Genomic DNA, 24,314 nt, shown 5'->3' with positions numbered 1-24,314 from the left:
CTGTGACCCCTGCCCTCCCGTAATTCCCCAGTCTTGGACTTAGAAATTCTTATTGGACGGTGCCCCTTTAGGACCACCTTAGGGCCAAAGAACGAGGGGACCCACCCGGACCAGTGGGCCTGGCCAAAGCCAAGCTGCACTTGCCAGATGTGCAGCCCAAGTGAGTTAAGCTGCGTGAAAAAAATGCCACTGCTTGATTATGTAAAATCCATCTGGATCCAAAGCAGAAAATCAAAGTTGGAAAGGCCCTCAGAGACCATCTGGTCCAGCCTGCTCCATCTATTGCCGAGAAAACTGGGGTCCAGAGATGGGGGCAACTTGCCCAAGGCCATTCAGTAAGTACATGGCCAAGTCCTCGCTGCCCTTCCCTGCTCCAAAACACCAGAACACCACCCCTGCACTCCCAAAGCCGCTTCCTGTTAGACCCTCCCTGGTCAGAATGCTGGACATCTAGCGCTTTGGGGCTGACTGGGCTCCTCTCCTGTAAAGTGAACAACACATATAAACTCAGTTCAAACATTTACTGGGTACCTAGTATGTGCCAGGTGCTGTGGATGCCAAGATTAGGGCAGTTGTTTTTGTTTAAACAAGGAACACAGAATTAGAATGCCCTTGCTAAATTCTACCAAGACCCCAAGAACCCCACACTATTCCTCAACAGGGAGACAAGGTCAGGTCAGTTCCCAAACCACCTCTCTGCCTACCTTCAACTTGCTACCAGACACATCTCGTGCCACAGGACCGGACAGACACCAACCACTTGGAAACGTGGACACCAAGGAAGCGAAAGCTGGAACTTCTGACCCCAGGAGTGGCCATGAAGACTGGCAGTCAGAGGCCTGAGAGGGGAGTTCCCGTGTTGTTTTCTGTGGGGTAGGGATGGAGGGTGGACAGCTGCTCCCTCCCACCCAAGCCAGAGGGAGGCATGCTGGCTTCTAAATTTAGGACTAGCTGGGAGTGAAGTCCTGACCTGAAAACTGGGCTGGCCACCGCAGGCCAGGGTCTGGCCAGAACTGGCACAGCCACCCCACCCTAGGCTGACTCCTTGGTGCAAAGTCTTCCTGCAGCACAGCTGCCTACCCAGGCCCCAGCCAAGCAGGGGAAGAAGTGCAATCGTTGGCAGCAGACAAAACCCTCGATACCATCTCTATTTCCCTTCTGATATCAGAGTGGCTGCCTGCAAGATGAACGAGGGGCAGGGCCGGCAATCAATAGCTAATATTCCTGTTGTGAGCCGGCCTGCTCCGGAAATGGGCAGCCACTACCTCCTTCCAGAGAGATACCCTTTCCCCTTGGCAGTGACCCAGCCCGAAAGGTTCAGCATCATGGTCCGGAAGGACCAGACTGAGTACCTGGCCTAGCCCACCCCCCTCATCTGATAGATGGGGAGATGATGCCAGGGAGCAGGAGAAAAGAGATCCAGGAAGCAGAGAGACCAAGACACACTGATCCCTGCTGCATGACCCAGCCAGCTCTTGACAGTTCACCCCGACCGGGGAATAGAGATGACCTCAAGTCAAGAGGGTCCAAAAGTCACCTCTGTTTGACGGTGGCTGGTGGTAGCTAAATAAGGACAAGAATTGGTCTGGGCTTTTTGACCATGCACCCCTCCAAACGTCATAGGGGAGGGCCCAAGAAGTATGTCTGGAATTAGGCCTTAACCAAGTACGATTATACCAAAGCAGTAAACTGGTAGCTGCCCACATATCAGGCAGACCTGAGCCTTATCCTGGACTCAGGCCAAAATAGAAGTCAAAGGCCTATTTTAAAAAAATACAATTGGGCTGTCATCTACCTCTTCCCCCCTAGTGGCCTGCACTGGACACCCCAATGCCAGTGAGCAGCCTCAGTTAGGATGCACACAGCTGGAGCATGGCACGCAGGTGGGCCACGTCCACCCAGCAGGGAAGCCACACCGGCACTGCATCAAGGGCATCCAGGGGTGTGAGCCTGGGAAAGAATTCCCCAAGGGACAGAACACCAGTGGGAAAGCCCACCGGATGGATGCAGAACACCATCTGCGGTGGCCAGGAGGGTGGCTGCCCTTGGTGTGGACAATGCTCTCACACAGCAGCCCCTTGGGTTTCTCCTCTCTGGGAAGGGCAGCAGCCCACCCAGCTCCTGCCTTTCTTGGGTTGGGTTCATGGGTTTCCAGGGATTTTAAGGTCTCATTCTCTCAGCCGCTCTTCAATATGTCTGTGGCCTGACCCCGAGCTGAGAACCTGGCAATGCCTAGTCTGGTCCGACCTGGAGTCTGCCACACCAATTTCTGAAGTTGTACCCATCTCCCGCCCCTGGGACAAGGCCCCAGGTTGAGCAGCATGCTGGGAATGCACACAGATCCACGTGTGGCCACCTGATGCCCTGAACCGCCATCCTGCATCCCTCTCTCTCCTCCCACTGCCATCTTAGTGAGCGACTTGCTGCTTCTATTTTGGGGGGACGCCCAAATTTCACTGATGCCCTCGGCTGGTGAGCAGTGCGTCCTAGCCTTCCTCTCCCAGGAGTTAACATCAACCAAGATGCAAAATCTTGCAAAGCAGAAGCATCTTCCTGGTCATCTCCCACCCAGGAGAAACCCTTTTAACATCCCTAAGGGCTACTTGTCATGTCTTTGCTCAGATGCCTCCAGTGCCAGGGACCCCTGCCTCACTGTTGGACATGCATGGGTGCTAAATTTGGCCTTTGTCAGCAAAAATATCCTCAGACTTTGCCTCACTGGAGTCCCAGTTCTGAATTCTCGGGCTTCACGGAGGAAATCTCTGCCTCCTTTTCTACAGAACAGCTCTTTTGACATTCTTTTCTGGGAGTGCCAACCTTTTGAAAGGTATAGGGAAGTTGGGCAGATTCTCAAACTCAGCTGCAGACAGGCTTGAAAGAATGAGAGATGCTACATTCAAGAGCTTCGTCACAGAAGTTCCTGCAGCCCGGCACGCCGATACCTAAGACAGCATTTCTCAGTCTTGACTGGGCTTAAATCAAATGAGGCGCCAGGAGGGGAAGGTAGGGACACAGGAGAAGGCGCAGAAGAGGTGGTAGCTGCACCCAAGCCGGCAAAACAGAAAGCCCGATTTCACACACAGACACCAGAAAAAGCCAAACAAGGTGTCTTTTGGAGAAGGCCAGGCACTCAACCCACGTGGGATCTGTTCCTGCCTGTGGCGGGCAGAGAGCGGGCACAGATGCTTGTGGGCTGCCGTCTGTGATCACACTCGGAAAAAATCAAGTGGTTAACCAGAGGGAAAGGATTCCGACACCGGCCAGCATGGTGGGTTTTTTTGTTTTTTTAAGATTACGCCTAAGGTTTGTAGTTTGGACAGGCAAAGTAAACAATGACAATGACAGCAGCAACAAAACAGAAACAAAGAACAGTTCACTTATTTTTTTAAAAAGCCTTTTGTTAAAAGAAAGCTCCACACTGGCTTGGAAGTAGTTTTCACCGCCTCCCGGCCAGGGGCAAACTGCACCGCACTTCGCACCAGGCTGCTGGGTGAAGCACGCACGCTCCAGCGGCGGTGCAGGGTGGTGCAGGGCAGTGTGGGGCGGTGCGGGGCGGTGCCGGACGTGTCTGCTTTCCCATCTCTCTTCTCCCTTCTCAGCTGAGAAGGGAGCTGAGAAGGGCTGGAGAGGGGATGGGAGGGGAGGATTTGAACCAGCCTGAAGCAACCGTATTTAGACCATGGCAAACTGAGCTGCTTACTTCTCTCCCCGTCCCTCCCACCGGCCCAGGGCCTGGGCCTGAGTGCACACAAGACCCAGGGGCCCAGCACGTACCTGAAAGAAACCCGGAGGGATGGGGCCTCCTGGCATCCCATCGTTGGGGGGAATGTTGCCAAGCACGGGGCTCGGGGCAGCTGCTGCACTCTGTGGAGACAGGAAGGTGGGGGTGAGTAGCCAAATCCATAGCCAGACACAGAGTTCCGACCCCTGCCCTTGCTTTGTCTGCCCACGTCCCCCAGGGACCTTCCTCTGAGGCCACCTCCTCCTCAGAGCCCTCCTAGCATCCCAGCTAAGTGTCATCTCGCCGCTGACAAGACACGGGTAGAGGTTTAAAATTCAGACCTGGACTCGATTCCCAGGTGTGTCACTGCCTGGGCAAGCGATGAATGCTGAACCTTCCTTTCCTCACCTCTAAATGGGGGAACAAAGTCCCCCACTTAGGGAGGCTGCGGCAATGGCACGAGGGGAAGCGCTGAAGGTACCTCCCTGGTGCAGAGCAGGGGACGGTGGCCAACGTGCAGCGGCTACCACTGGCACTACGCAGCCGGGCCTTACCCACCAGGCTACGCTGAGAAGCTCTTAGCAGGCACGTGGGTGATTTATAAATTTCTGTGCCCTCTCCAAGTGGATGGCACGCTGCATAGAAGATTAATAACTATCCATGACTCAATGAATAAACGGACAGATGGCTGGGAGACATTGCTGGAGAGAATGAAGGAGGGCAGGGTGTCTTCTGGGCCCCCACAGGGTCTCAGGTGCCTCTTGAAAAGAGAAGGGCCACACGATGGTGGGGGGGGCTGTTGTTATTATTCTCTTTAAATGCTGCTATTCTGGCACGCACCTGGCGCATCTTGCCTCAACAAATGCCTCCCGGGGGTGAGCGGGCATTGCTCTCCCCAGCCTGGCCTCCTTCCCAAAACATCGGGGTCCAACCTGTTCATGTGGTCGGCATGTCTGTGCCTGGCTCTGCGCTCACACAGGCGGGGGCGAGGCTGAGAAGCCTGGGCCCCAGCCCTGAGGACGCCACAGGCCTGACAGTCCTACCTGGGCTTGTTCCCTGCTCCTCCCCACTGGTTCTAAACCTCCAGGTGCTCCTCCTACAAGAAGCCCGCCTCCAACCTCGGTGGTCCCCAGACCCTTCCATGACCAAGAACCTGACAATCATCAATCATCTCCCAGGGTTCTGACTGGTGGGGACAGGAGTGAGCCCCTCAGGGTCAGGAAAACAGAGCACCTCTTTTTCTCTTATAAACACAGCCTCCATCACCACCTTGAAGAAGTCACTCCTCCTTCCTTTTCATCAGCCATAAAATAGGAAATGCATGCGATAAAATGAACAAATACGCCTGGGAACAAATAAATGTACTTGGCTTTAAGCACTGTCACCTGTACTAGGAAGTGGATGACTGTGGGCAAGCCACTTGGACCTTCTGAATCTGTTTCCCCCTTCTGAATCTGTTAGTGCGATGGCTGTCGTCGCACCTTCTCACCAGGGTTGTGGAGGATTAAGTGACGGGGCGGGCTGTTTTGTAAGCTGGAAAGCTCTGTGAACCTGGGGCATGCTGTGGGAGTTTGGCAGACCCCAGGTGAAGAGAAGGGGTGAGCCACACGTCACTGTTCAAATGACTCTGCCTACAGAACACCAGCCCTCACTGTAACCATCCTGTAATGTGTTCACAAGTTTCGAGCACCTCCAAAAATTAGGGCTGCAGGTCTCCCCACCCCCTGGCCTGAGGCCACAGGCTACTGAGGGCCCCTACGTCAGCCCACCCTACAGGTGTCTGCATAACTGTCTCTCTGGCTGGTGGTTCTGTGAAAATGCAACTCTCTATGATTAATAGCCAACGATTACTTCTCAGCGGCAGGAGCAAAAAACTTTTTTTGAAACGGGGTGAGCTCAGCACCCACCTCTATTTTCTTCAGGTTCTTTCAGAGACTGGTGTTACGTTTAACTCTTTGATCCTTCAGAGATGTATCACTATTTAAACCATCAAACCAGTGTTTGCTAATTGGGCAGCTGGTATTTCTTCGGCATTTGGTACTTTGACTCACCTTTTGGATCACGACCTTTTGAAACGGTTTGCACTGGCCATTTACAGATCGGATTGTATGGTAAAACATTCAGGTCATTTGTTATTTGGGTATTTGACTTTTTATATATTGAGGATATAGGATAAGGGTATGTTATGATTTTTTTAAAAAAAGAAAAACCTTCAAACAACAACTTAAACCTGCGAGTGCGCCACTGTATTACCTACGAGGCTCCTTCACTGTCAGATGTCCTTTCCTACGAGACCAGGGCTGACTCAACGGTTCTAGGAACAGGGGCTGGGTGGGTGGTCAACAGTTCTTTGAATGCAATGGCCAGGGCAGCCACCGTTCTAGTAAACGGACTGTGTAATTCTTTGAAATCTGGGGTGAAAGCTGGAGTTTTGCTGTCCTCCAGTGAAGGAGGACAACAAAGGTAGGCCATGTTAGCAGTGACTAAGGGGCAGGAAACTGAGGAGACGCTTGTATCATTTAGAGCCTTCTCCAGCAGCAAAATTCAGTAGCGTTGCAGAGCTTAAATATGTGCCTTGCATTTGTGACAGTCACTGATGTTCCCCTCTGATTATAAAGCGAACATGTGCTTGCAACAGAGAACTTGTTAAAGGGCAGAAAAGTATGAGGAAAACGAAAAGCAGCAACTGGTGGTAGAGAGTGACAAAAGGGTTAAGTGGTTGGGGTGGGAGGTGCTCAGAAATAAAGTTCTCACAAAACCAGAGCCAAGGGCGTTGCTGCCTATCAACGTTACACTGGACCCCTCCCCACAGCCTCTCACATCCAGCAGCAGGGGCTGCTTTATCCATCTCCAAGACCCAGCACAATGAGAGGCATACAGCAGGTGTTCAATAAATGATTACTACTTGTATTACTCAAAGACCTACTCCAACTTGACCATCTGGAGCCAGGCCTTTCTGGATTGCTAGGAATCAGTCTCTCCCTGCGGTTTCCAATTTTGTGAGTTAGAGTTCCATTAAGGCACTCGGCAAAGCATCTCATGTGAGTTTTCTCTAAAAACACAAAACCCAAACCAAACCCCTGACATTCACTGAGGCCCACAGCACGCTGGGGCCGCAGGAGGTACATGGGATAGAACCGGCCCCACCAGATTGAGAGAGGAAAGAACCCTGGATTCAGAAGTCAGAGCCCTTACAGGAGGACTCAGGGCCTAGCTGGGAGCCCACGGACAAGCCCCTTCTTGCTCTAGGACTCAGTTTCCCCATGTGTCCAATGATGGATGGGGTGAGAGGAGATAACCACCGAGACCTTTCTGCCCAGCTGCTCTCCCCGACCCGGCCCACACACCCAGGGGAGCGGGGACTGCAAACAGCCACTCCTGCAGGAACAGAACTGCAGTCCTCTTTCAGGGGCCCCTGAATTTTAACTCTTCTGTGTTCACTATTGAACATGTAGAGATCCAAGATTAAAAACCACCCAGAGACCTACTTGTTATCTGAGCCTGCAGATAACAGCGGCTGACATTTGGGCTCTAACAGCCCAGGGCTTCACCGCCAACATTCACCCACACACGCACACACACGCAGACCCAAGAAAGCAGACTCGAACTGGGCGGCATGCAGTTTGGTAACTTGCACTTTAAAAAAAAAGTAATTACAAATTCTTTCTAAGCAGAAAACAGGCCTTGCACACCTCCAGCCAGCTGCCTCCTCTAAGCCTAGGGGGTATGGTGGGTACGGTCAACTTGCAACGCCTGCGGTGCCTTCAGGGGAGATGTCTGAAGCCCCCCGTTCCCAGCCAGGGAGACCTGAGAGGAGGACTGTTTCCAGAACTACCTCTCTAAAGAGCAGGGTTTGTTTACGATCCCAGGATGGGTACCCAGCCACTAGGCTTGGGGGTTCCCTCCAGTGCCTCTGCCCTATCCATGTGCTCCAATGGGACAGACACGTGTTACTGCAACTAGACACCCTTGCCGTCCAAATCTGTGACTTTCAATAGTGAGGGGATACCAGAACATGTCACTACCAGCCCTGCCCCAGGTCAAGGATATTCTCTCCCTACCCTCCAAGGGGGAGAAGAGAGATTCAAACCCAGAGCCTCCGAATCTGAGCAACTAGGGAGAGCCTTGGAAGCCAGGCTAAGGAATTCAGACCTTTCACTCTGAGCAGTGGGGAGGATTTCTAAGCAGAAGGGTGACCCGTGACCTCTGAGAATCCCACTTTGCCCCACCTCACCCCATGCCAAGCATGCTAACGCGCCACTGACAAACCCCAGCACCACCAGCGCAGCCGAGACACAAGGAGCAAGTGGACGTAACAAGAGGCCTCTCATCGCTCCTGGGGAGAGGAGCATCACATAGCAAACAGCGGTGTCTGTGCTTCCTTCCAGGAGCAAGGGTGCAGGGACATTCCCCACGAGATACTATCTTCTGGCCTCACCCCAACAACCCAGTTGTCCTCACTCACAAACTGGCATGGGATTCCCTTCCCCACCCATTTTTACTCTCTCTTAAAAATAGTTCTAGGCACACGAAGCTCCTGGAAAACTGAATAAAAACAAATGCTCAGAGTAAACTGTGGGACTCCTGCCAGGTCAGCTACGCCCTCCTGACTGATTTACAAGGCTGCAAAATGGTACTTTGTTCTGCAAACCCCCTCCCTCCGCGCCCCGCCCTAATACTCGGGCCTTGCTGTGCAGCAGTGGGGGCCACATGCGGAACCATCGAAGTGCAGCCTTCCTTGACTGAATTCAGCTCAACTCAGGCCATGTGTCCCAGAGCCCAAGACAGCAGGGGGTGCAGAGCATGTGCTGAGGATGTGGCCATGTGCGCCAGGCTGGGAAACGGAGGTCACTTAGAGGAGCTCTGCACATTCCTGTGATGACTACAGCAAGGGAGACAGGAAGCCTCTGAGTAATGCGCGCCTGACATCCCAGGGAGGAAGGATGCTTGCGCTGGTATCAACGAGACGGAGCTTCAGTATTCTGTGTACGGAGTGATCTGGGTCCCTCTGGGGCCAAGTTTCCCAGGGGGAATTTTAGCAGCATCAACACACTGAAGGTGTAGATGCAGGAGTGAGGGAAGGTCATCACCACCCAGATGGAAACACCAAGACAGAGAGAGGTGGGTCCAGTGAAGGGAAGGGGACAGAAAAAGAAGTCTCTCGGTTTTATCACAGGCCATAGAACAGAGTCCGTTTTGGAAAATGGGGCCGTGATTCTGCAGCTTAGAGAAAACAGACCTGTTGCTACATGAATAGACAGAACCAGCTGGCATTAAAAATAGGTTCGGATGACACGCGGGAGTGACACCGGATCCCTGCCATCAAACAGCCAGAGGGCTGTCACATGGGAGGAGGGATGGACGTGCCTCCTGCACTGAGAGGTGGCCCTGGGTCCAACAGTAGATGCCCCAAGCTACAAAAAGCTTCTCCAATCTGAGTATCAGATCGGAGGTGGTGGTCTGTGATAATCTGGGGTCACTCACAGTTGTGCCATGGCAAAACCCATGTTAAAGGGGGACTGCCACAATACCCACCACTGCCTGCTGTTTCCTGGGGATTGTTATGAGAGAAGAGCTCTGGACTGAGGGTCCCAAGACCAGGATTCCAGCTCTGGCTGCAAAACACCTACTGTGTGATCTGGGCAAGCCTTCCTGTCCCTAACTCAGTTCTACAGAGGCAGCTGAGGTCCTGCTGCTCCACTGACACGGTGGGTGTCACACTGAGCTCTTCAGCCAAGGAACCTGAAAGCGGGCCATGTGTAGAGACAAAAGCCCCAACCTGCCATAGCGGGCCATCGGGCCCAAATAAGGCCGGTCCTGATACCTGAGCTGCTTCCACCAAGTCCATCTCACTTGTGTCCCCTGGGTGAGAGGATTAACCCAGGAATGCAGAAAGGGCTGGAGAAGCAACTGCCTTTCGCTTTGATCCCATAAACCAGGGGAGAGGGAAGAAGGGAAGTATTTGCTCCCCCAACATCCCTGCGAAGATCTGTTTGTGTCTTACTGGTAAGGAAACTGAGGCACAGAGAGATGCACTACCTTAAGGTCACACAGCTAATAAGTGTCTCTAACATTAGTCCCTCTGTCCCTCCACCCAGATCTTGGGTTCAAGAAACCGAAGTAACATTCCCCTCCCACCAACCCTTGCAGTTCCCAGGAAAAGTTCTGTGGGCTTTGACTTATGAAAAGATACTGTGGACAAATCACTAAAAACATAAGATAAGCATGATTCATTCTGTGTGTCTGAGATCATCTACATGTTTTGCTCTTCCCCGAGTAGGGTGACCCTCTAACTCTGCTCTGACAAATATTCCAAGATGGCATTCTCCAGGGGGTAGAGGTGCGTGTGTGCGCATGCATGTGAGCGTGTCAAGGAATGCGAGATCCCAGTGAAGAGTCTGTGGATCTAACTGGCAAATCACCCTGAGACGAGGAGGAGAAACGAGGCAGGTGGGGACTGTGGGAAGGTTACGAGTAGGAAGGTTACGAGTGCTTCCCGCACACGGCTGCGTCAGCGAACGCTTGCTCCTGGGGCCACCTGGACTGCACTGAGCCTGAGCCCGTGGGTTGGGAGATGGCAGGGCGTGGGTCTGCCCTGAGGGTCTGGATGAAATGAGTTGCAGTGACAGAGAACTGAGGGACAGGGGACAGTGCTCTGGGAGGGCGCTGTGAGACAGGGATTAGGGGGATCAGGGAGGCTTTATGGGAGAGGTAGCATTCAAGCCAGGGCCTTAAGGGATGCAGGACTTGAAGATGCAGGAAGTGATATGGGGGTAAGAGATTACTGCTGTCATCTTAACCCTGCTGGGGCACAGGGGCTCCTGACAGCCTCTCCTTCGGAGCACAAATCCCTCCAGGACTCTACCTGCCCCATGCTCACTCCATCTCCAGGTGGGCGTGGGGCTTGCTCACCAGCTCAGTCAGAGGAGGGCTCGCCCAAGGCGGTCACTTCTGACGCAGCTCACCGTGCAGCTCATCCAGTCTCCGCCCGCCCCCCGCCCCCGCTCCTCCCAACAGCCCTACGGTCACTACGGGAAAGCGGAGGCTCTGAGGGTAAAGGGACTTGTCCAAGGTCACAGGGCTCAGAATGGGCAGGACGAGAAGTCACGCCCAGATCTGCCAAAACCACAGCCCCAGCTTCTCTGATCCCAGTTTCAGACTCGACACTTAAAGGGGTGCCCCTGAGAACAGAGGGGTCAGGGGTCAGAGCCCAGCCCTTGTATTTGCCAGGAGCCAGGGTACTTGGGCACCTCACTGTGCCTCTCTGACCCCTCGTCATCATCTGCAAGGAGGGGAGCCCCCTACGCTCTGTGGCAGGTAGAGGGAACTCTGTGGTGGCTGAGGCAGGTGCTTGGCAAATGGTAGCCCCTGAGCCAGCGACCCCAGTGCCAGGCAAACGACTGACACGCTGCCTCTTTATGACTCCTTGACCAGGCCAAGCTGGGTAGCAGGGCTCGGGGGAGACAAAAGGAGGGTCAGAGTTGCAGGAAGGCAAGGTCTTCAGCTCGAAAGAGGCCACTCTTCTGAGAAGTGGCCTCTCTCTTCTCAGTGGCCACCTTGGAAAAATACTATTTCTTTTTTTAAAAATGAAAGGTAGGCACCCTGGTCAGAACATCCCCTCTCCCCCGAGAAGAGGAACTGGCTCCCCTGTGCTGAGAAGGCTGGAGCCACCACACCACTGGGCCCTGCCCAGCCACCCTGGGAAGCACCAGCTTCTTCTGGGAACTGGATCAAAGGGCAGCATTTGGGTAAGAGGTGGAGCCCCATGTAATTAATACCTGGTTATACCGTGGATCCTGGCCAGGGCACCATCCTCCATGTGCAAACACCTCCCAGCTGGGCTGCATAGCACAGGGCGTGGTCCTAGGCGTGCACACGCATGACAAGGGGGATTGAGGGCTACAGGTCCCCCCTTAGATGAACACTGCTGAGTGGATCAACAGCTATTTGCACAGTACTGATTTCTTCTTAAGAGAAATGAGCTTGAGGCCCTGGTTTACACCATTAGCAAGACACACACACACACACACACACACACACCCCCCCACTGTCTTATAGGAGCTACTTACAACCACAAACATGTCATAGTAGGCCAGTGACAGCTCCTTAACAAGAACACTGGCAGTTGTTCCCGCAAAGTAGAAAATTCCCTGGCGTGGACCCGTGCACACGCTCAGTTCCAATGACAACTTAATCCTGCCAGGACCGAGGTGTGCAGAGAACAGAAAACCACCCACTTCTAGAAACTTTCTTTTTTTTTAGTTTAAAAGAAATCATTAAAGGCAGGGCCCTCAGAACATCTTTCAAGGATGGGAGCTCACACTTTCCTCAGCTGGCATCAAATTTAGTGGGGACAGAGTCACATTTCCTCACCTTGTCCTCTGCCGTCATGGGATGAATGTGCACAGAATGCCAAGTTCGCCAGGGTTTCCCGATATCAAAGCTGGGGAAGTTTACACTTATCGGGGAAGGGGTGCATAATTCAAACCTGACACCGCCTCTTACGTGGAAATGAACAGCCAGGAGTCCCCAAGCTCTCCTGCCAGGCCAGGAGGGGAGCCGTGAGCAACAGAGCGCTGCACAGCCATCCCCGCGCATGGTTGCCACACAGGCTCGGTGCTGAGCAGATGCCGCCTAAGCCTTTAAAGCGCACACTAATTGCGCTAATTTAGCTAACAGTCTCTGTTTCGTCCCCCACCCGAGTCAACCAGCGTCCTTTGGTACTGCTGGAGAGATGCAAGCTGTTGGCTTTAGTGTTATTTTGTCAGCCATTAAACGATTCATCGGAGTCATTAATTGATTTATTACTGCTGCCTGCTCAGAGGGTTGAGCAAATAAAGAATGATGTAGGTCACAATGCAAAGGAAATTGGACCAAACAACACCACAAGGAGCTGGGCACTTATAGTGTCTGCTGCTGTCCACTTGGGCAGCCCTCCACGCCCGCTGTCAGGTGGGGAACAGCATAGATGGCTCTCCTGCCTGAAATCCAGGTGTCAGCCTGCATCCTGTTAAGGCACTAGTGGCCGCCAAAGATGTGGAAGGTGGGAAACCTTGTCCCGAGCCTTTGGAAGCCAGCTCCTGGACCCTTGCCAGGTATGGTCACCAGCAACTGAGTACGAGGGGACAGAAGCCTACACTGAGCCCTCTACAAAACAAGCAGGTGCTGAGTAGGCAGTGAGAGGCTCCCCAGCCAAGGCTCTACTCCCCTGGAGGTGACATGCTCCAGTCCAGCCCTCTCCCGCCCCCCGCACTGCAGAAGGGAGTGAGGACAGGAACAGCTGACCCGTTAACAGTTGCTCCTGATGCCTTTTACGTACTCATCTCTGGTCCTCTCAACAGTCCTAGGGGTAGGTGGCATTAAATCCCCTAAGTACAGAGAAGAACACTGATGCTCAGAGAGCTAACCAGCTCACGGTTGCATGGCAGGCCAGGAAGTGGCAGTCCCAGGATTCACACCCAGGTCTACCTGGCTTCGAAGTCCACATTGCTTCCCCTCCACCAGATTCTTCAGACCAACACAAAGGGGCCTACATCTGAGCCTTGGTGAAAACCCTGAGAAACTAGCTAGGTGACCAAGGGCAAGGCAACCACTGCCCCTCTCAGAGCCCCAGGTGCCTCATTTATACAACAACAGGGCTAAGGTGGGCGAGCCCCGAGGCCACACGGAGGGATGAGGTTCCATGGCACAGTCCTTTCTACCTCCCCAGCTGCCCTGACACCTCATGCTCCTGCCCCCAGAACGCTCCTATGTTGTGCTTCTGTGTCCCGGGCGAGCCCTCCCCAAGCCCCGCACCAGCAGCAGACCCAGAAAAAATCTGCTGTGCTCAGTTAGACCAGAGTGAATGCTAACACCTCCAAGAGGAGGATGCCCAGGGTCACGGATTCTGTGAGCATATGTACATACGTCTGTCTGTCTCTGGGGCAGGAAGGGTAATAGCTCTGGTACCCAGTATCCCTAGGAACCAAACGACCATTCTGGATGTCTCAAGTTCTGGTATCACGGCTATCAGCCCCTCCAAGAGGCAGCACACTCCCACCCGACTCAGCAGCCTTCTAGAACACAGCCCACCCTGGCAAGTTTTCAGAGGGAGTTTTTGGAGGGTAGTGACTGTTTGGTTTGCTCCAAATGTGATATGGTCGGGGGTGGAGAGGGCAGGGCTGGGGATCAGGCACCCACCAAGAACCAGTCTGGGTCTCACCTTGACGCAGCCCGAGCAGGCGAGCTGAGCGTGTGGCCTGCTGAGGCCCGGCGGGAGCCACAGGGAGTTACGGGACAAGGCGGGGCTGCCGCTTCAGAGCTCACCACATGTATATGTTGGGTGTCTACCAGGTGCACAAGGCAAGGCTTTCTTGATAGCATCCTCCAAGCTGGGGCCAGAGCATCTAAGAACACACATTATCTTTTAGGACCCCAGGGAGAAACCTGCTGAAGGACTGGGGCCAGAGCCTGGCCTGGAAGGGCTAGAGGCAAGCTGGCCGGTCAACGGCTTCTGGAACGACTTGGGAGTTTATCCACTGAGAACCCCGGCCCGGGCTTGGCTTCCGGAACAGACAGGGTCCCCACAGAGGTGGTCCAACCCCCCTCCTCCATCAAGCACCATGGTTTGAAAGCACGAGGGAAGGCAGACTACTGAAGCCCTATTTGAAAATGCGTCACCTATTCTTACATATGTGTAGTCCTCAGCACCTGCTTACAGAGGCCTCTCCTTCACGTACGTTCACTTCATAAATACGCCCGGCCACCTTGGCACAGGCTGGTCCCTCTCTCTGGGACACTTTCCTCTACTCAGGTCTGGGTGATACCTCGTGTCCTTTATGTGTTCCTCATCACAGCACTTGTCACGCCTGACTGTTAATTCCTTATTAAATTAGCCAGCTGTCTTCCAGGAATGGGGACCATGATGGTGTGCACAGCACAGAGAAGATGCTGGCTCAGTAAATATTTTTTGGAAGACTAAAACTCTTGCAGAAATGCTGCTTTTCAAGAGTAGTCACCATGTCTACAAGGTCAAACTCCAAGACTAGATATATCGGTCACCTTCTATTAACTTACCATTTGGCTACATCCAAATAACTAGTCCCTTCACTCCAAATAACACCACCACCACCATACACACTCTGCCCATGCCTGTCTCAGGACACACTGTTCCCTCTGTATGCAAAAGCCCAGCTCTGGACGCTCAGAAAACCTGGATGCTGGTGCTGCTCAGTCCTTGCTGGCAAATGGCTTGGGCAGGCCACGTCTCCTGAGTCACCGGTCACATCAGTAAAATGGGAATCCTCACTGTACCCCCCAATCCCAAGACAACTGGGAAGACAGCCTCAGCTACCGTCTGGGGAAAGCATTCGTGGTTCCAAGGAGGGACATCGGTGATGAGCGGGATCAGGGTGGCCTCATGAACCTGAGCTCCTGCTGTTATTCCCGCTGCGGAAGAAGTTGAGACAGGGCTAGTGGGCTGGGTGCAAGAAGGGGTTCCAGTGGTCTTCGTGGGTCGCTAAGGTAGAGCTGCCTCTCCCAGCCTTCTCGGCCCCACCTCCCTCCCATCTCCACAACAAAGCCTGCCATTTATTCTGACAGGTTGGATGCCCTGCCTCTCTGAAGACGGACATCTGCTCAACTGGCCCAAAGAGTCACCTTCCCCACAGGCCTCTGAAAGGGGCTGAGAGAACCTGCCTGCTACCTGTGGGGCCCAGGGACGGCAGAAGGGCAGGGCCTGCTCCTGGGCCTAGGTGGAATCGGAGGAAGACAGCAGGCGAAGGCCCTACCCTGAGACACCTTTATCCACCCCCCAGAAATGTACCCTACAGGGAGAGGATCCTCTGCCAACCTGGGGACTGTCCTCCACAGCTAGGCCCTCCAAGCTGCAGATTTATAGGGAACATGGTTCTGGGAATCAGAGACAACCACAGAGCAGGCCCTGAGCTCACTTGGGAGGAATGCATCATCCTTGTCCTCCCCTCCTTTCTCAGTGTCTCACTTGACATGAGATGAAACCTTAGAGGGGCAGAGAGAAGGTGGAGAGCTGAGAGACCAGGCTCTCTGCAGCCTGCGGGGGGCTCTGGCTACACCCCTGCACTGTCCCACCCCTGTGCTTACAATGTCCTGAGAACGACTGGAGCCAGTCCCTCAACAGTCAGGTCCCCTGTCCCTCCCTCCATCCCTTTCTATTTATCTATATATAGAACTCCTAGTCATCCATCAATGCCCAGCTCAAATATCCCTGGCTTCCCAGTCATGAGTAGGTTCATGAGCTCCAACTCCATACTAGAAGATACCAGTTCCCACTTGTGTCCCTTTCATGAGACACCAACGTAACACACACCACCAACGGGCTGCTTCCTAACCGAGGGCTGCGGTGGTGAAGCAGACAGAGCACTGGCTTTAGGACAGGAGCCTCAGCTCCCTGGCTAATTCAGAGAGGCAGGCAGTTCACCCCGGACTAGAGATGTGCCCTAAGTAATACAGGACAGGCTCTCTCTTGGGGTTGGTACAAGAGTTAAAGAAAATAAAGAGATAATGAAAGGGCTGTGATCTCATCTCAGCCTCTCTTCTCTTCCTCCCATTCCAACCTCCCTCTTATCTCATACCGTGAGCCACAAGGAACACGGGCTGGTGCCTGGCCTTTGCACACGCCATCCCCTCCATCCGGAATGCCGGTTTCTGCCATTCCAATACATCTCTCCGGCAGCCCTGGACACCAGACAGAGTGATTTACTACTCATCCTCCAACCCCACAGGAGACTCCACCTATGACTCTTCTAGCATTTTCTACCTGACCTTATTACATAGACAAAAGCTATCTCCCTGCAGGACTGCTGGCTCCAAAAAAAGTAGAATCCAAATATTTACTATGTCTAATATCAATAAACATCAAACGACTGGTGACCGTGTAGGAGTTTTTTGGACAAAGCTAGTCCTGATTCTTCTGGGAAATTTCTTCCTTCTTCCTTATTTGTCTCCTTTATAAAGACGTAACTTTAAGAAACAGATAGGACTTTGGTAAGCCCAAATGTCAAAAGGGGTAGAAAGCAGCCTTAACTCCCAAAGGTTTCCATGTTTCTGTTCTCAAACGATTGTTGGGGGAGACAAACGTGGAAACCTCTGGAGAGATATGAATTTGGATCCTGGTTCAGTTCCTCGCTTGAAACTAGGAAGTCAGACAGAGATAGCGGGACCTCTCTTGACAGATGACCAAGCTCCCCACTCTGCCACAAATCTGGTCTAAAGCAGTCTGTTTTTCTTCTATTTTTGCCCAGTCCTATTTAAGGCCATTGCCTGGGTCTTCTCCACCCAAGACAAGAAATTATTGATTAAATGCAGGCCTTCAGAAACTTCACAATCTAAAACCTTAGAACAGGAAGGAGTCCCATAGCTCAGCTATACAGATGCAGCCTCCGACCCACACACCAGTGTCAAGGAAAGGAAAGGTCTGGAACCTGGGGTATCCTAAGACGTTTGTGCCTTGGCTGTATCATCTAGAAAGCCAGGATGATAAGCCCTGCCTGCCTCGCTGCATTTCTGCGGGTAAAGTTTCTGCTGCATCCCCTGGAACAGTGCCTGGCATGTGTCAGTCAAGTGCTCCATAAATACCTGTTGAAGGTTACTCCTCCTCCTCTCTACCTGCTCTCCACCAAGGATGGCCTGTCCCCTGTGGGGACGGCTGGGCACCATCCCCCTGTAGGGCAGACCTAAGAGCTCTCCCACCCCTGCCCCCAAAGCTCCCTGGCTCTGCGTCTGAGGAACGGTAGTAATCCCCCACGTCCTGAGATGGTGTAAGCACCAAGGGAGGCTGTTCTCACTTAATCCTCCCAACAATCTCCTGAGGTGGGCAAATCTCCTCCTGCATTTTGTATCCGGCCTATCTTGCTGGTGACGGTCAGAACAGTTAAGTGTCTTACACAAGGTCAGAGTTAATGGATACTGGAATTTTCTTCCTGGCTGGGTCCAGATATCACGAACCCATATACCATCCCCCCGCCCCAGTGGGACCCACACAGAAGACTTCGGTTGTGAAAAGGAAAGACCTCAACCCTTCAATCAGGCCTTCTGGGTCCAGCACCGATTTGGAGCAGGTGTCCAACCTTAATGTGCCTGTCTGTAAAAAGGGAAGTCACCATTCCCCACCTGGACTACCTCACACAGTGGCACAAAGCACAAATGAAGAAAAAAACCATAAAAACTGGGTGAACAGAAGGGCAGCAACACCACGCCCATCACTCCGGACAATCAAAGGAGCTGGGAAAGAAAAGAAGACGCCGCAGTGACAAGAGCCCTGGGCGAGGAGTCAGGCCTGGCGGGCTGCCCCCACCTACAAAGCAGAGGGAGTGGATTCAATTCCTGGTCTCCAAGCCTGGCTGCGCAACAAAATCACCCGGGGAGCACTGTAACAACTTAACTGCCCATCCCCCTGAGGGTGCAGGGACCAGCTTCTGGGAGCTGGACCAGATGTTCCATCAGGCCCCTCTTGGGTTCCGCCTCTGGCCTGACCCCAGCGGGGGAAACAGATCCCAGGTTCTGGGGAGGCTGGGCCAGATGGGCAGGCCTCTTCTGCCCCCCTAGCCTCCCCAGCTAGGCTCCCAGGAGGCCTGCAGGAAGCCTCTGGGTACAGGTCAGGGCTTAGACAGCCGCCCAAACAGGTATGGGCCCAGATTTAATTGGCCTCTCGGTTAAGCTTTCTAATCTCATTAAAGCTGCCTCCATCGCCCAGACTGAGGCTCTGAATCTAATAACAGAAGAGCACTGCCCTGCCCCACAGTAAGCTGATTAGGCCTGGGGAGGCCTAGGTTGGACCCCTCTCTGCACCACCACACCATGCTGCCACAGGGAGGGCACACGCTCCAGCCAAGGGGCACACTGACACGGGCAGGGAGGAAGGGAGTGCGGGGCAGTGGTCCCAGCAGGGGTGTGGGGCCAGATCTGCCTATCCCACCCTGGGAGCCAGTGCTGTTCCCAAGACTTTCAATAAATGCAAACCAGAGTAATTTGATTTCATATCTTATCAGTGTGTAATACCAGAGGCCACCCCACCCTGAGGGACAGCTGCCCTTCTGGGCAGAGTGCAGGGCTCACAGCTACCTCCCCACATTTTTTTAGCTTTCGACCCCCTACTTCATTCAGATGGGAAAGAGGCGGCAGAGGGGTGTAGTATGGGGTCCAAACTGCTGCTTTCCATCCTTGGAAGACAGGACTTGTCTTGCCACTCACTCTCTCCCTGACCTCTCCCACCCCTCCAAGAGAAGATACACTGCGGCCCTTCTCTGATCCAGCTCCCGGACGTCAGCTCTGAAAACACCATGGTCAACGTGTGCAAACATCCCTGTGCAAATACACGTCGCCCACTTCTCGATCATCTCGCTTTATCTAAATATATCCCAAGGAAATAACTTGGCAGCGGTGAGAAATTCTGCAGTGGCTCCAAAGTAACAAAAACAACACACACACACACACACACACACACACACACACACACAGCTCTGTTCAAGGTGCCACGCTGGGCGGAGGATGGGCCTGGAGACACAAACATTCACAGGCGACACCCCCCAGGGTGTGCTGGGGGTTCAGTCCTGCTGAGGGTCCGTGCTTGGTTATTATTCATATTTAATAGGGAAGACGTATTTTAGAAGGGAAAGGACCCCGTGCAGGTTCCAGCCTGGGCTCGCACAGATGCTCTGTCCAAGGGAGATGTTAAGGGGCACGCCTAGCCGAGTACACACACCCATCCCCACGCCCTGGGATGCGCTGCAAGACACTGGCATTTTCCACTCCACCTGCCAAGAACGGAGCCACCCTGCCCTGCGTGCTTGATCCTCAACCCCTGGAAACAAAGGTGGCAGTCACAGGGGTGTGCTAGCACACCTGAGGCACTAGTCTGATGTTCCCGCACCGCCGCCACTTTCACCTAAGGGGAAACTAAGGCCCAAAGCGGCAGACCTGGCCAGGGTGCCTCTTGTTCCATCGCCCCGTCACCCCTTGGATAATCTGGATAGGGAATAACTTTTTTTCAATGGACCCCACAAATCTAGTTGTTTAGAATCACCCCCAAGCCCACCCTCTTGAGCACAAGGGCACCAAATTATTAGGAAAATGTCTGAGGGTCAAGGGGCTGTGGGTAATCCTGTCAACCACTCTAGCTCTCACTGGCCAGCCCAACTTCTCAGTCCGCACCATTACCCCAGCGCCACCTCCGTCCTCAAGCCTGGACCGCTGCATCAGCCCTTCACTGATAATTGGCCTCAGTCTACCCCTTTCTCCAAACAGATCTAACCCAGACCACTGACGGCGCAGGCTCACAACCTCAGGGGAGTCTCTGCTCCCTGCTGCACGCAAGCTTAGCCAGGCGGTTCACAATCCGGCCTGAACCATTCCCAGCTCCGCCCACACAGCCCTCCTCTGAACGTGGCAAGTCTTTTCAAGCTTCCGTGCATTTACACAGACGCTGGAATGCCCTCATCACACTCTTCCCTCTCAGTCACCACCTTCTGTTTCTTTCTTCTCTTTCGGGTCCACATGACAGGCCACCTCGCCCAGGAAGCCCTCTGGGTAGAGCCAGTCAGGCCTTGCCTTAGGACACCCAGTGACTAGGTCTGTTGCACACCATCGGCATCTGCCTACGCCTGTCTTTCCCACTAGACATCAGAACGCGGAAGGCAGAGGGTCTCTTCTGCACCTCCAGGGCCTGGCTAAGGGTTCAGCACATTGAAGGCATTTCCAGGACAACACCGTTTCCAATAGAAACATAAACTCTCAGAACCAATACCAGAGACATTGTTTAATCCAATCCTAGTTGTTTAAAGTCAAGAAAACAAAGGCCCAGAGAGATAAGGGAGTGTCAGACATCGCACTGCTTAGCAACACCGGACCAGTGGCTGGTCAAAGTCTTCACTGACACCTCCAGGCTGGCCCGAAGCCCCCAAAGACCACTCCCTAGTTCACTAGCCCTACAGTAAGACCAAACCCTGGGCTGGGTGCAGTGCCTCACACCTGTAATCCTAGCACTCTGGGAGACCAAGCCGGGAGGATCACTTAAGGTCAGGAGTTTGAGACTAGCCTGAGCTAGAGCAAGATGCCGTCTCTACCAAAAATAGAAAAAAATTAGCCAGGCATAGTGACGTGTTCCTGGAGTCCCATTGGGAGGCTGAGGCAGGAGGATCACTTGAGCCCAGAAGTTTGAGGTTGCAGTGAGCTATGATGATGCCACTACACCCTACCCAGGGCAACAGAGTGAGATCCTGTCTCAAAAAAAAAAAAAAGACCAAACCCAGGAGAGGGCTACTGAGGACCAAATATCCAAGCAAGAGGCCCTAGAGAAGTCAGGGGCTGTCCAGGAAGAGCTGGCCCAGAGGCTCACGGGCCAACAGAAGTGAAAAGCACACGCTAGCCTGGAAACCCTGGGAGTGGAGAACATTGTGTCAATTCAGCTCAGAGGCCCAAAACAGGTGCTCATCAAGGATGCAAGGAAGGACCAAGTACCTGGCACGTGGAGGCACTTGATACACATTTGCTGCTGCACAAATTAATGGCACAAATGACCAATTATAAACCAACGTGATGCGTGGTACTGCACGGCCGTACTCAGCCCCAGGATCCCAGAGAAAGGAAGGATTATTTCTGCCGGAGGGTGGGGCAGTCTGGGACAGCTTCACAGAGCGGTGACATCTGATCAGACACCATCTGTTATTTTTCTCTAATTGTTCCACATGTGTGAAATTTTGATTCTCAAGCTAGAAAGTAGACTCTGGGAGGGCCAAGACCATAGCTGCTTCTGCCTTCCCCTTCCCCCTCTCCAAAATGTCCATTCCATGGCTGGGCTCCCAGCAGATACTGAGGGAACTCCAGTAAGAGCAATGGGCCACATGTTTTTATTTCAAAAAGAAGGTCAAAGCAAAGTTGTTTCCCACAAATATGCTTTACCCTGCAGAAGATCCCTGAACCCCATCAGGAAATCCACTGATATCCACAGGCACTTCCAACTTCCCAAATGCCCTGGGTACCCACGGTGGCATTTAAGAGATGGGCACTTTTAGGTTCTACTGAACACTTCCTGTGTCCAATAGGTGGCACTGGGTCTCTTACACATCTTATTTACTTCTCCCTCTCGACAACCCCGTAGGATAGGGATCAACATCCCCATCTGACAGACTGGGAAAACTGAGGCTCAGAGAGGTCACTTGGCATGGTCAGGGGCAGACCCACACCCAGTCTGTTACCACATCACATTGCCTGTATGTTAATTCTCTGCCAACAGTTTCCTGCAACAGAAGCCTCACCAGGACCGTTAGGCAAGAAGGAATTAGTGCCCATTCAGAAATCCTATCTGCAAGAAAATATTATTAAAGAACACCACCAGCAGCAACACGCCAACTTCGGTTTAGCAGCACAAACTAACCTAAGGGGCACACTATACCTGGTGGTGTCACACACACATACCATCCTGCACCTCGTTTCTATAGACTCTGCCCCAACTCCTCACTTTCCTGAGGTCTCGACGTCCCCCCCCATTCCACCCCTCCAGCCACATCCCAGTTTCCATAGAGCCCCAGAAGAATGCAAACTCCAATTATTCCTTTTCTTGTTTGGATAATGGCCACTTCACAATTCTCCCTCCCAGGCTGGGACCCTTGCTGCTCCCAAGGCGTGGAGCCCTGAGCTGGCGCTCAGGCCAGGGAGAGAACAAATGGGAGGGGGGATGAAAAACACACACAGCAGTAAGCTCCAACCCAAACAGAACTAATCCATTCAGAGCCAAGCGAGGCTGAGCAGATGGGAAGCCAGGCATCCCCCACCCGCCTGTCCGCTGCTGCTGCTACCGCCACCCCAGGTTCCGGGGCCTTCGCCACAGTGGTATAATTACAAAGGGTGACCCAGCCACATGCTCCCAGGGCCGCCCCCTGCTCCCAGGCACCCGCAGGCACCATCTTCATCTGGTTTGGGTTTAGAATCCTACCCGAGCCTCCCCCAAATTGTATATACAAAGGCAGGAGCACAAACACCCTAGCCCCCCGGCCCTGCCTGTTCAGGAAGGAGGAGGGAGGCGCAAACTTTGTGACTCCTCTATGGATTTTCCTGTGACTCCAGAAGGGAGTAGACAGAAAGACCCTCCACCCCTCCCAGCCTGGTGCCCCACGTGTGTGAGGACGTCTTCGTCGGTGCGTGTCCACTTCCCTGTCTTCCCATCCAGCCTGTGAGGGGGAGGGCAGGACAGGACAACCTCTGCTTTGTCCACTGTGGCAGCCCCTGCCCCTGGAGCTCAGCACAGGCAAGACTGTGCAAAATGTATTCAAATATCCACTGAATGAATGTAGCTCACAACTCTAATATTGACACACTTATTCCTTTAACATTTGTTTCCTTCCCTAGACCTTAAGCACCATGAGGGAAGAAATCCTCTCTGTCCCTTTCGTCCTCGCCTCCCCAAGAGCTGGCACTTAGTGGGCACTCGATGATACTTGCTGAGCAAAGGAATGACGGCTCACCATTTCAAGAACACCTCAGTGATACCAACCAATGGAGGAATCTCCATGACGTTAGAGAATGCTAGGGCATGGGGGCTCAAAATCACTTGTGTCACCCTGCTCGTTTGCAACAGCAGGTAGAGTGACCTGTTTGCAGCTACAGACTGAGTCAGTGTGGTCAATGCAGGACTCGAACCCAGGCCCCAGTGCTGGACTCCTCACGCCCAGCGATGCCCTGGTGGTGCTGGGCCCCGTAGGGGCAGAAAGAAGACACCGAGGATGGCGCCTGCTGCTCAGGAGGAGCAGGTAATCTAGCGGGCAGACGAGACAGGCACGCGGAACAATTAGCGAACAAGATAACTGCCAGGCTAGCGTATTATATGCTGATATAATAAAGTACACGCTGTACAACACAATTAGAGACAAGAGCCAGGCACACGGCACTAATTACACAGGACAAAGAGTGTGCTAACGCAAGCCACGGGGCGCTGGTGCTGCCACAGCCGGCTCTGGAGGCCAAGACAGCAGAGGTGGGCTTGGGGTGGGGCGCCTCTACCACGAAGCCTCTCCAGACTACACTCCCTTCTGACACTTTGCTGCCCTTGTTCAGGCAGTTTGCTATTGACCACCCGGACAGTCAGCCCAGGGGGAGGGGGCAGGTCCTGGCACCATGCCCACCCCTGGTTCCCCATGTCAACATGAACAGCCACCACTATTTCTCCATGCTACGTGCTGGGTTCCATGCTGAGTCCTTCCACCCATCCTCCCCTATGAGGTGCAGATAATGAGCTCAGGGAGGTAAAGTCACCTGCCCAAGGACGCAATGCCAAATGGCAGAGTCAGGACACAGCACACAAAATGGGCCTGCCACTCTGAGAATCTCGTGCTCTTAAATATCCACACCCACACACACGATCCTACACAGAAGCCCTGGCCACAAGCAGCAGCTACTAACTACTGGAAATGCGAGTGGTTCAGATGGAGGTGCGCCATATGCATGAAACACGTACCAAGTTTCAAAGCCAGCATGGACAAAAAAAGGACCGTCAATGATCTCATTAATAATTTTTGTATTGATGGCCTCTTACAATATTATTGTGGATATATTCGGTCATGATTAAATAAAGTGTATTGACATT

General features: G+C 53.2%; 1 protein-coding gene across 2 annotated transcripts in view; it reads right to left on the bottom strand.

The window, feature by feature from the left end:
- The window catches only part of SSBP3 (single stranded DNA binding protein 3), a 156,326-nt gene that overhangs the window by 42,455 nt on the left and 89,557 nt on the right, over positions 1-24,314 (bottom strand). For both annotated transcript variants that reach the window (XM_012639442.1, XM_012639441.1), the window contains exon 5: positions 3,775-3,864. In XM_012639442.1, the coding sequence (XP_012494896.1) occupies positions 3,775-3,864 (90 nt within the window). The remainder of the gene's footprint in view (positions 1-3,774; positions 3,865-24,314) is intronic.

The sequence above is a fragment of the Propithecus coquereli genome, unplaced genomic scaffold (assembly GCF_000956105.1).
Source record: "Propithecus coquereli isolate 6110/MARCELLA unplaced genomic scaffold, Pcoq_1.0 Scaffold14, whole genome shotgun sequence".
In the NCBI taxonomy this organism is placed as follows: Eukaryota; Metazoa; Chordata; class Mammalia; order Primates; family Indriidae; genus Propithecus; species Propithecus coquereli.
The sequence above is the reverse complement of the archived record's forward strand: the minus strand, read 5'-3'. Positions and strand labels throughout refer to the sequence as shown.